The sequence below is a fragment of the Sus scrofa genome, chromosome 2, assembly GCF_054392235.1.
Source record: "Sus scrofa isolate SSC_HxYL_T2T_F1_AM1 chromosome 2, Sscrofa_HxYL_maternal_Yorkshire_Landrace_v2.0, whole genome shotgun sequence".
Lineage (NCBI taxonomy): Eukaryota > Metazoa > Chordata > Mammalia > Artiodactyla > Suidae > Sus > Sus scrofa.
In genome coordinates this window covers 15,966,496-15,978,665 of record NC_139384.1, presented here as the reverse complement: position 1 = coordinate 15,978,665, position 12,170 = coordinate 15,966,496, and the positions used below count along the sequence as shown (strand labels likewise).

The window sequence follows — 12,170 nt, the reverse complement described above, 5'->3', positions numbered from 1 at the left end:
ATGGCAGGAAAGTGAGAGATATCTGTGATATATGACGTTTTAAGGTAGTAACAAGGATTATGTCTGATATCAGGGCATGTGAAGTTTTAGGAATTTCATATAGATTTTGGAATAGCTATAATAAACACATTTACCTATTCAGTATAAACAAAGATACATCTCCAGTCACTTGACAATGTTTCTCAAGTAATTTAACATAGCAAAGGAGCCTAATTATTTTATTTATTTATTTATATTTTGTCTTTTGTCTTTTTAGGGCTGCACCTGTGGCATATGGAGGTTCCCAAGCTAGGGGTATAATCAGAGCTGTTGCTGCCAGCCCACACCAGAGCCACAGAAACCCCAGATCTGAGCTGCATCTGCAACCTGTACCACAGCTCAGGGCAAAGCCGGATCCTTAACCCACTGAGCGAGGCCAGGGATCAAACCTGCAGCCTCATGGTTCCTAGTTGGATTCTTTTCCTCTGTGCCAAAATGGGAACTCCAGCCTAAATATTTTAAAGTTCCTCTTGAGTTGTCTCAGTGTTCCTTTGATGGACCCCAGAGTTTTCTGGGTATTAAAAGAACTTAAGTTAGATTTTGATATTTGAGAAATTTGCTAAAAAAAAAAAATTTTTCTAAAACAAGCAAGATCACATGTCACTCTGAAATAATACATATTTATTGAACCAAAAATCACAATATTTAAATAAAAAAAACAAGTACAGATCATTTAACAGCAGAAGCCCACAATTCTTCAAGGGCAGTGCTTGAAGAAAATTTGTTCTCCTAATAAAGAAAATTTAATCTAGTCTGGTACTAATTTTAAAAAAAAAAAAATTTTAAATAAAATTTATGGCCACACCAAGGGCATATGTAATTTCCCAGGCTAGGGATTGAATCCAAGCTGCATCTGAGACCTACACTGCAGGTATGGAAATTTGACCCATTAAGCAAGGGCAGGGATTGAACACACATCCTCACAGAGACAACATCAGATCCTTAACCAGCTCAGCCACAATGAGAAGCCCAATGAAATATATATTAACAGTGATTCGAACAAATAGAACACAAGAGGCTTCCCCATAAGAGATTGGGGAGGATGGCACTAAACAAGACCCTGAAAGTTTATGTTTACTCTCCAAAATATGATGGAGGTCATGTTTTCAAAACACACACACACACATACACACACACACACTCTAAGAAGAACAGATAGAACATTTAGCCATTTAGATCTCAAGGTCACTGGAAGAGAAATGTATGTTTCCCCTACAAGGCTTTTGGTTGTGGTCCGAAGCCTATGAAAATATTTTTATCAAGTCAGTGTTTTTATTTAGCTGCATACCATCCCACTCAAACAAAATCAGCCCAATTTGGCCATTTAGGGCTGAGATCTCTTTTAGTATAATTTAGGAACTTACAAGAGTGAGCTCTGTAAGTATTGTACATGGGTGGATCTAGAGTGATATTTGGAGGTTGGCTTTAAAGAGGTCAGGTCAGCCTCTTCCCCACACTAGCAGCTCAGACTCTTCAGTTTCTTTAGCACATCCCAGGCTCTGCTAATATCTTTCAATCAGGATGATTTTCTCCCAGTTCTTTTTCAAACAGCCTCCCATTATACCTTTAAAATAGGGTGGGAGTTACTCTCCAAAATCTTTCAACTGGGGATCCAGGTAACAGACACTGCCAAATAAAACTCAGGATCATCAATAAACACTAGGAAAATCCAGACACCATGAGAGACTTGGCCAAATTCTTGTGCACTCTCCAAGGTGATGGATGAGCACAAGAGGCCTCTGCTGGTACCAAGGCTCCAGACCCTCATACAGTTCAGGCCAAGGAGAGAAGATTGCTCTGAGTTCCTTTGTAATCATCACCCAAACTCTCAACTAAAAAATAATTCACACCTAAAAGTTGGTAATTACGTTTTATTAGGTGGACAAAATTGAGGATGTAAGTCCAGCATCTCATATAATTCTGAGAGACTGGTTGGAAGAGGCAAGAAGGGTAGGTGGGCAGAATATATAGCTTTTTTCAACTAAAGACCAGGTATTTAGAATCAAAAGATTATTGTTAATTAAAGAAAACTAGATATCTCAACTTAAGGAACTGATATCTTTTCTATGTACAGGAAGATGCAACATCTGAACTCATCGTAATCATTCCTTGGGTATGAACCTCAGCTCTCTAGGGCCAGCATCCTATAAGTGCTCATTCTGTGTCTCTTCAGGGTGCACCACTGGGGCTGGCTTCAGTGGTGGGCATTGTTTCCAAATGGAGTTCCCTCAAACTCATGTTATCTCTAATGTAATGCTTGATGGCCATGACATCCTTTGTTTAGTGATATGGCAGGCCATATTTTATTCACCAGTCTAAAGGAAAATGCAGTGAACCACTCTTCAAGTTGTTCAATCAGGGATCCATAATGAATTTACAAATAACGAGCTTTGTCTGCAATGGTCAGGGAAATCAATCAAACATCCAGTAGATGGCTCTCCTTGTGGTCAAGGCCTGTGACTGATACATAACCATCTTTCCACCTCTGCCTATGTGACCAACATGAGCACCACACTTGCTGCCTCCTGGTGGAAATGGGTTTTCTTCGATTGATTGGACAGATCCTTGTCACTTTCTGGCTTCTATGTTGTGGTCCAGACATTATGGATCACTTCATGTGTGGCATTTTCCCCCTGACACAAGTTCATTCATTGACTCTTTCCTTGTTCATCTGTTGGTAGCTGGAATGGTGGGGTAATCCCTCTGATCACTTCTGTAATGCTGTTTGTATCCAGTGTGCCTTGGGACTCAGAGCTCTGCAGGGAAGAAAAAGTCCTGGCTACCTGTAGCTCCCTCATCATAGTTTTGTATAGTTTTTTTGTGCCTGTGTTTTTATGATTCTGTGACCAGTAGCTCCTTTTTCCCCTGGAAGAGGCCATAGTAGTATTCACTGTTATTTTTACTCCCATCTTAAACCCTCTTCCTTACACAGTAAAAACACAGAGATCAAAAGTGCAACTAAAATGATATTAAACAGATATGCCATTTCAAATACTAAATGACCCCAAATGAAAATTTTATGTCTCTCATGATCTTTACATTTTCATATTTTATTGCTCTAAATTTCTTCCCATACCTCTCACTTGACACTAAAAGCACCTAAATGATATGATGATTATCCCCATTCCACCCACGACAAACAGTGAATTTCAAAGAAGTTCAATAACCCACCCACTAGCAGAGACAGAGCTAGTATTCAGATCTCCATTCTTCTAAAACCAAAGTTGATACTCTTTCCATAGTTTCAGTGCTGTCAGAGACAAGGCCTTTCCTTCAGACCCTCTCTCATTTTGTAGCAGTGTAAAATTTCCTTTCAGGAAGTTCCCATTGTGGGTCAGTGGGGTATGCATGGGAATAAGATCCATGAGGTCGTGGGTTCCATCCCTGTCTTAGCTCAGTGGGTTAAGTATTCAGCCTTGCAATCAAGGATATGGGTGTGTAGGTCACAGACCTGAGTCAGATCTTGCCTTGCTGTGGCTGTGGCAAAGTTGGCAGCGGCAGCTCCAATACGACCCCTTGCCTGGGAACTTCTATATGCCACAGGTGCAGCCCTTAAAAGCAAAAACAAACATAAGAAATTTGTTCTAATTTTGTAGTTATATACTGTGCCCACATAAAAAAACAATGGGTTCTCAGAAATCTGTATGGCCTACAGGTATCTAGGATGCTGTGGGATATGAAATAGAAGATACTTGTCAGTACTCTATTTACCCATAATTGATACAGCTATCCAATGTTTATTGGGGTTCTTATTCTGTTGGCAAGAGTTGTCAGTGAATATAAAATTTAATGGCACACTATTTAAACAGCTGTTTAAATTATGAAGTATTCTGAAAAAGGTAAAACTATATTATAAAATTAAAATTTTTTCTCAATTTACAGAAATAAATGGGATAAAAAAGAAAGCTTAATTAGATCATAGGACCTGTACCTCTAAGTCAGATTGAGCCAAAATACTCCTCCTCTACCTCCTCTGGTGCTTGTATTTGATTATTTGATTATAACTTGGTATGAAAATATTTTCGATTATATGCCATAGGCAGAGATAATTTTTTAGATTAACAGTTATTACTAGCAATTAAGTGTGGCTGCTTTTCAAAAGAACACAATAAAATACATCTGTAAAATAATTTCATTCTAAGATATTTGGCATTCTGCTTAGTTCCTTGAATCTGGAATCCTCTTTGAAAACTAAGGAGATGAGGTATAAGGGATATGTATATTTAAAAAAAAACAACAAAAAAAAACAAAAAAATGAGGAATCATTACTTCATTGATCAGAGAAAGGATTTCTCAACTAAACAAATACCTAACTTAAAAGATTTTGTTGTGAATTAATTGTGGCACTTTTCATAAATGATGCCTGTTTCTCAAATAAAAATGAATACAAATGTGTGTATATGTCATAGACATGTTTATTGTGTGCTCTTTGACAGAAAGATCCTGCTTCCATTTCATGGCTACAATATGCTGTTTTGAAGAAATCAGTGGACCATGGATATAGCAATATTTATAAGCTTATGGTAGTTGTGAAAACATGATGAAGAACACTAGCTTTAGGATAAAAGACATGAATTTTATTTTACACAATGCCATCTTTTTTAATCTTAAACAATTTCCCTATTACTACAAGTCATTTACTTGGGTAAATTGGATGTTATTTCCAAGTTCTGTGATTCTGCCCAAGCTAATGTGTTTATTGCCATAAATATTGTTCTATTTGCTTTTACTTCAATTATAAATAAAATTGGAAGAGTTCTGAGACCACATTCCACCTCTCATTCCTGATAAAGAGTTTAGGATGTGTCCTTATAGGAGGAAAGGCTTTTGGAATGGATTAATATGATGTGAGCTCTGCTCTTGAGTGCTTTGTTATTTTGAGACTATTTCTCTTACCATTGAAATGCATGAAACTGGCTCAGTATTGGTAGGTTGTACCTTTGAAAGAATCTGTCCATTTCTTGTTGTCCTTTTTATTGGCATATATTTGCTTATAGCAGTCTCTTATGATCCTTTGTATTTCTGTGGAGTCAGTTGTACTTTCTTCTTTCTCCTTTCTAATTTTATGGATTTGAGCTCTTCTGTTTTTTTCTTGTTGAGTCCAGCTAAAGGTTTACCCATTTTGTTGATCACTTCAAAGAACCAAGTTTTCATTGCATTGCTCTTCTCTTTTTTTTTTTTTTTTTGTCTCTATTTCATTCATTTTTGCTCTGATCTTTATGATTTCTTTCCTTCTGCTAATTTTGGGCTTTGTCTGTTCTTTCTTCTCTGATTGTTTTAAGGACAAGTTTAGGTTGTTTATTTGAGCTTTTTCTTCTTTCTTGAGGTAAGATTCCTTCTTCATTGAAAAAGACACATGCACCCTTATGTTCATAGCAGCACTATTCACAATAGCCAAGACAACCTAAATGTCCATTGACTGATGAATGGACTAATTAGATGTGGTACATATACACAATGGAATATTACCCAGACATAAAAAAGACAAACTAATGCCATTTGCAGCACCCAGTATGGATCTAGTGACTCTCATACTAAATGAAGTAAGCCAGAAAGAAAAAGACAAATACCATATGATATCACTTATTTGTGAAATCTAAAGTATGGAACAGATGATCCTATCTAAAAATAACAAACAAACAAACAGAAAACAGAAACATATCATGGCCAAAAAGAGCAAACTTGGGCCTCATGGGGTGGGGGGAGGAGGGGAGGGAGAGCGATAGGTGGGCATTTTGGGTGTTTTGGGGATGCAAACTGTTAAATTTGGAAAGGATGGACTGAGGTCCTACTGTACAGCACAGGGAAATGTATGTGATTGGTTCAATTTGTTGTACAACAGAACTTCGTGAAACATTATCAATCAACTACACTTGTAATAATAATAATAATAATAATAATTGATGTGGCTGTGGCATAAACACCAATTCTACCCCAGACCTGGGAAATTCCATATGCCAATGGGTGGCTGTAAATAAAAATTATAATGAAAGAAAAATCGATAGTTACCTGCCTCAGTGTTTAATTTATACAATAGTCAGTATTCAGACTTCATATTATGCTCATTTCTAATCAAATACCAGATTTCAGAGGTAGGCAACTTGCTGGGTTGTTTTTTTTTTTTTCTCTCATCATAGTATTTTAGCCTCATTTAGCCTTAAGGAAGAGTTCAAAATTAAAGATGAATAGAAAAAGCACTCCTCTGCTTTTCAGTTTCTATGAAATTATTGGGTTGTTGGCATGATCGGCTAATGGTGGTAAAATAACCCTGAGGTCCAATTAGCCACAGTTAAGAAACGTCATGGAATTTGCCTACAAAGAGCCTATGTGGTAGCAATATAAGGCTCAAGAGAAAGGCCTTATGCAAAGGTACTGTTTATAAATCAGCGACACTTACTATCATTATCATTTTCACTCTTAACAGCTTCTTTCTTGTTGAACCAACAGCTGCTGGGGGCCCTTTCCATGGAGCTGTGTCAGACAAATTCATAGGTGAGATTTTTTTCCAGGAAATCATATAATCATAGACTCTTGAGTTTAAATGCTTCTTACAAATTTATAAAATCACTTCTCACCAATCTGAGCTTTAAATCCCTTATCTCTTTAGCATGAAGAAAGATAAACGCAAGAACAAGACTATGAATTGAGAAGTAAAAATAGTTGATTTTTCTCAGTCATATGTATTTAAATTCATTAGAAGAAGAATAGAATTAGTTGGAATTAAAATATGTGGAATAGTTATACAATTCAAATTTGTGTCCAAAATTTTCTCCACTTTACAGTACAACTTAAAATTGTACCTATGATGTCACACATCTTTTTAAAAAACTCTTTTGTTAAAAAGTACACGTTAAGCAAAGAGATACAATATATTTTAATAATCCACTTCTCTAATGTTGAATATTCCATATCATCTCTACATTTTCCACAGCTCTTAGTAATTGTATTAACATAAATGTAAATAATAATTTTTCTCCTTTAGAAATAATTTCCTTTAGGGTTTATTCCTAGAAAGAGTATTGTGAAACCAAAGAAAAAAGAAGCAGTGCAATTTATTTCTTCACAGTTATTTCTAAATCACGTTCAGTAGTCATATCTAATTCTTATTTTAAACACTACACTTTTCTCTGAACCTTTGGGTGAGTTGAAGTCAGAAAAAAAGTAATGCAGTGAAGTTGCTGAACTTTGTTTCCATTTATGCACAAATTTTCATCTTTGAAAGTTAAAAAAAAAAGTTCTTTACATAATTATCTTTGAAAGGAAAATAACATGCTTTTTGCAGGAATACATCTTTTTTTTTTTTTTTTGGTCTTTTCTAGGGCCACACCCAGGGCATATGGAGGTTCCCAGGGTAGGGGTCTAATTGGGGCTGTAGCCACCAGCCTATACCAGATCCACAGCAATGCTGGATCTGAGCTGCCTCTGGGACCTACACCACAGCTCAGGGCAATGCCAGATCTTTAACCCACTGATCAAGGCCAGGAATTGAACCTACAACCTCATGGTTCCTAGTCGGATACATTAACCACTGCACCACAATGGGAACTCAAGGAATACATTTTTTATACTCATATTTTCATCCCTTTTTCATTGGGACACCTAATTCCCCCAAGTTTCTCAATCTATTAGTAACACAGTATCCTGTAACCAGGAATGATGGAGGAAGGATACTATGGAAAGATGGGAGAAGTAGGCATGAGAATGCATGTAGCAGAAATATAAAGGAGTGGGAAAGTCATTCATATCATGGAGGGATGTCTCACTGTTATTTCATGATGAAATTTCAGGCAATAAATACGTTTAACAGGTAGAATCTTCATGACTTTATTTAGACAAACATACATTCATATACATAGCAAGAGTCCTTTAAATATTTGTATAATGACTGAACATGAAGTAGGTACTTATAGTCAGTAAAAGGCTTTATATGTTTGTGTATACATGTATATATGTATATATGCATAGTGCCTTATCTATCTTACCCAGTAAAATATTTCTTTTTGCTTTTCATTAATTTCTACTTTTAGAACTTTGAAAATAAGGATTTCCTTTGCTTGATAGATCCTTGCATATTGAACATTTATGCAAGAGATTTCTTATCTTTTCATCCAAATCTATGGAAGCAGTAAGTTTACTGAATATGACTATGTAAAGTTGTATATGGCACAGAATTAAAAAAATAAACATATTGATTACTAAATATAATACTATCTTGAAAGAACAATGACCCAGTAAAACTCCCTTACCAGAGGCAATTAATACTTTCACACTTACCTTTTAAAATGTGTCAAAAAAAAAAACTAGAATGCCACTTCTTTTCAAATGTTTATTTATGTTTTTCTTAATGTAGAGAGAAATGCTAAACAGAGTATGCAGATGAAAACACTTGAATTCCTCCCAGGTTTATGGTCTGGAGAAGCATGCATATTCTCACCAGGGAGAATGGCAATTTATAAGCATTTACTTCACAGCTAACGGGTTTCAGACCCTGTAGACATTATGCCAGGCACTATGGTAAGTGAAGAAACAGTTGAAAAGAGCATATGTGTTTGGGTAGGTACCAGGGAGGGTGTTGCCAACAACATGTACATCTCCCTAAACTGGCTGTTTATGGCAGATATTTACTGACAGTGCCTTTCTTTCCACATTTTAGAGCTGAGGGTTCAGTTGTCAATTCTCATGGAGGAGAGAATAACTCTTACCTGTATGAGGGACCTCTCAGCTCACAAGATATATCTGAGAATCACAGTGTGTAAGCTCTGAAACACAGAGGATGGCTAAGAACCATGGGACACTGAGATGACTTACAAAGTCACTTGAAGTTGGAACCAAGAGGAAAACCCAGATCTCTCAGTGATAGCACAGTGTTTTCTCAGTAACATACACATGCGGTGTTGCCCTATAGATGTTTCACAGGTGACAGGTACTAGGTGCCTGAAGATACACAAATTATCATGGAGAACATAAGAAAAAATTGAAACAAGGGACGTGCTCCTGACTGACAATGACTATTTTACTTCTCAAAAATTGAGACTACAATTATTTTCTGACTAAAAGGTATCATTCTTTAATCCTTTGTAGATAATTTAGGTCTCAGGAAGGTGTTCCCTTGTCAAATGGATCTCCCCACATCTCCCAACAATGTGACTGAATTTGTTCTCTTGGGATTCACACAGAATCCACACTTGCAGAAAATACTCTTCACGGTATTTTTGTTCATATTCCTGGTTACCTTGCTGGCAAATCTGTTCATTGTCATTATCATTTCCCTCAGCCCCACACTCTCAACTCCCATGTACTTCTTTCTCACTTACTTGGCTGTCATAGATGCCTCCTTCTCCTCCGTCACCACCCCCAAAATTACCATTGACCTGCTCTATCAGAGGACAACCATCTCCTGGGGTGGCTGCATGACTCAGCTCTTTTTGGAACACTTCCTGGGAGGATCAGAAATCATTGTCCTCATTGCCATGGCTTATGACCGCTATGTGGCCATCTGCAAGCCTCTGCACTACACAACCATCATGCGACATGGGCTCTGCCAGCTCCTGATTGGGGTGGCCTGGATTAGTGGGATACTCCATGCCACTGTGCAGATTCACTTTGTGCTTGACTTGCCCTTCTGTGGTCCCAAAGTCATTGATCACTTCATGTGTGAATTCTTCTCACTGTTGGAACTTGCCTGCACTGACACCTACTGGCGTGGAATAGTGATATCGGTTAACACTGGGGGCATGTGCTTGCTCTTTTTTTTCTTGCTAATCATCTCCTACATGGTCATTCTGAACTCTCTGAAATCCCATGGCTCTGAAGGAAGACGCAAAGCCCTCTCCACCTGTGGCTCCCACTTTACAGTAATGGTACTCTTTTTCGTCCCTTGTATATACATCTACATACGTCCTATGGCTACATATCCTATGGATAAGTTGGTGAGTTTGTTCTATGGAACCTTCACTCCCATGTTAAATCCTATCATTTATACAGTGAGAAACACAGAGGTGAAGAATGCCATGAAGTGTCTTTTGAAGAGGAGAGTAATTTGAGTTGTGCCTAATGCCTAGAAATTGATAATTATGTACATAGGTTGATATCTGTTGTGAACTGTGAAAGAAAACTAAGAAATCTTGCAGATCATTAACAGAAAAAAAAGGTCAAAACTAATATTTGTTGATAATTTAATAGGAGCTAGACATTCATTAGGCATTTTCATTACATTTAATGAAATGTTTAATTAATATTCTTAGCAAGGCTGCAATGTTCATGTTCACAGGTTCAGAACAGACAGTGGAAAAACAACTATATAACCCTAGTTTTATTAGCACAGAGTATATTTCACTGCAGAGTCTTATACCACTTTACTAAACTCTTTACTTGTGTTACTTGGATGAGATTGGCTTTTCCAGAGCACCATGGTTTCAGAACTTCTTCCATTTTTGCTAAACCTGTATTAAAGCAAAGAAGCAATAGAAATTCTTAGTAGTTTCATAAGAAAGAACAGTTTCAAAAAGGAATCATAGTAGATTTTTTCTAATGTGATTCTACCAAAAGCAAAAAGAGAGTCACTCTTAAAAGGTGAAAATAATAATTCATAATCAATTTGTATACATGGCATAAAATATAAGCCAGAAAATTTGAAATTACTCTAAATTTGCTCTATGTACTTAAATACCTTATGGCTTACAGCTTTGAATATTCCATACCATGACATGAGACATTTGAAATAAGATTGAGCATCTTCTATCAAAGTTGAACATTTGAAAGACACATGAGTAGTATCCAGAGCTATTGTACTGTAGGTTTCATACATATATTTATATTAAATTAATGCTGTATTGACCACCAGGCATAATCATAACAGTTGATTTACCTGTATAAAAACTGGTATTTCCATTACAAGTATCCCCATTTTACAAAGAGCAAATTAAAGCTAAAAGTGTTTTACTAATTTGCTTGCCTTTCACATGACCCATGCTTCCTCCATAAATTATGCTAGGAAATGTGACATTAGAATGCAGCTTCTTTTTAAAGTTTTAGCTACAACCTTCCAATCCAAGTCTTTAAAACTCAAACTTACTTTCTTTCTAATGAAATATGATTATCTATGTTATGTTTAAGTTTATAAACAAAAAAGCTAACTGCAGTCATAATACTTAATTCACTTTGAACTTCAAGGAAATAGCATCCATAAGATGTAGACTTTCTCACATGTAGCAATCTATTTCATCACTGTAATTATTGTCCTCTCTTTGAACATTCAAGCTACACCACTTCACTTTCACAAAAGACCAGCACTAGTATGGTAACAGTTTTGTTATGTTGTTGTTATTTTGGGTTTTTTGGGGGCAGGGGTTATGTAAAAGCAAAAATCCCCTTCAGATTTCTTTCTCATAAGTGAAAAAATGCACTAACATGGACCTTCATAAAATCAAAATGGCTGAGTTGAACCTTCAGAAAGTGGGAGATACTTGTAATGTGCTTCTCACCATCTGGAAAATACCAGGAAATTCCAAGTTATTACATCTCTGTTCATCCAAGCCTCTCTGCCTCCAACACTCCAACTCACATTACTTCTCACAAAATCACTGTCTCCAAGTCAGTGGTTAACCTGAGCTCTTTCTTCCATCCTCTGACCATACCTTAATGCCCCAGAATGGCACTGGGGAGAACATGTTTATGAGGTTGTGCATGGCGTTCTCCAAAGACGCAAGAATATACAATAGAGAAAAGAGAGTCTCCTCAACAAGGGGCACTAGTTTCAACCCCAAAAGTGTACAAGCTAACATTGGAGAGTTATGCTGTATTTGATGGGTATTCTGAGAACTCAAGCCTGTGAGAGTGCATCTCAGATAATGCAGAGCAACTGTTTTGAAGAGGCAAGGGGAGGAGCCAGGATATATGGGAGGTTTTGCAACAAAAGATCAGGAAGTCAGAATACTAAGATTGCTATTAACAAATGAAAGCTTCATGAATCAAGTAAAGGAACTTAGAGCTTTTCCATATATGGGAAGATGCATGGGTATGGGCTCTCTGAGATCATTCCTTGTATAAGCACCTGGAGCTCTCTGGGTTAGTGTCCTGTGCTTTCTCATCCTGAATCTCTTCAGGGGGCACCAATGTGGTGGCTTGATGGC

The 12,170-nt window shown here is 36.9% G+C and overlaps 1 protein-coding gene across 1 annotated transcript; it reads left to right on the top strand.

Annotated features, from left to right (window-relative positions):
• The first annotated feature begins 9,155 nt into the window (after nucleotides 1–9,155).
• LOC100524365 (olfactory receptor 4C3D-like) lies at nucleotides 9,156–10,082 on the top strand. Its single transcript, XM_003124210.2, has one exon. The coding sequence runs from the start codon at nucleotides 9,156–9,158 to the stop codon at nucleotides 10,080–10,082; it is 927 nt and encodes a 308-aa protein (XP_003124258.2).
• Nucleotides 10,083–12,170: the final 2,088 nt, after the last annotated feature.

Bases quoted from the DNA above. Each gene is read 5' to 3' on its own strand.
- LOC100524365 (XM_003124210.2), top strand. From the start codon at position 9,156: ATGGATCTCCCCACATCTCCCAACAATGTGACTGAATTTGTTCTCTTG.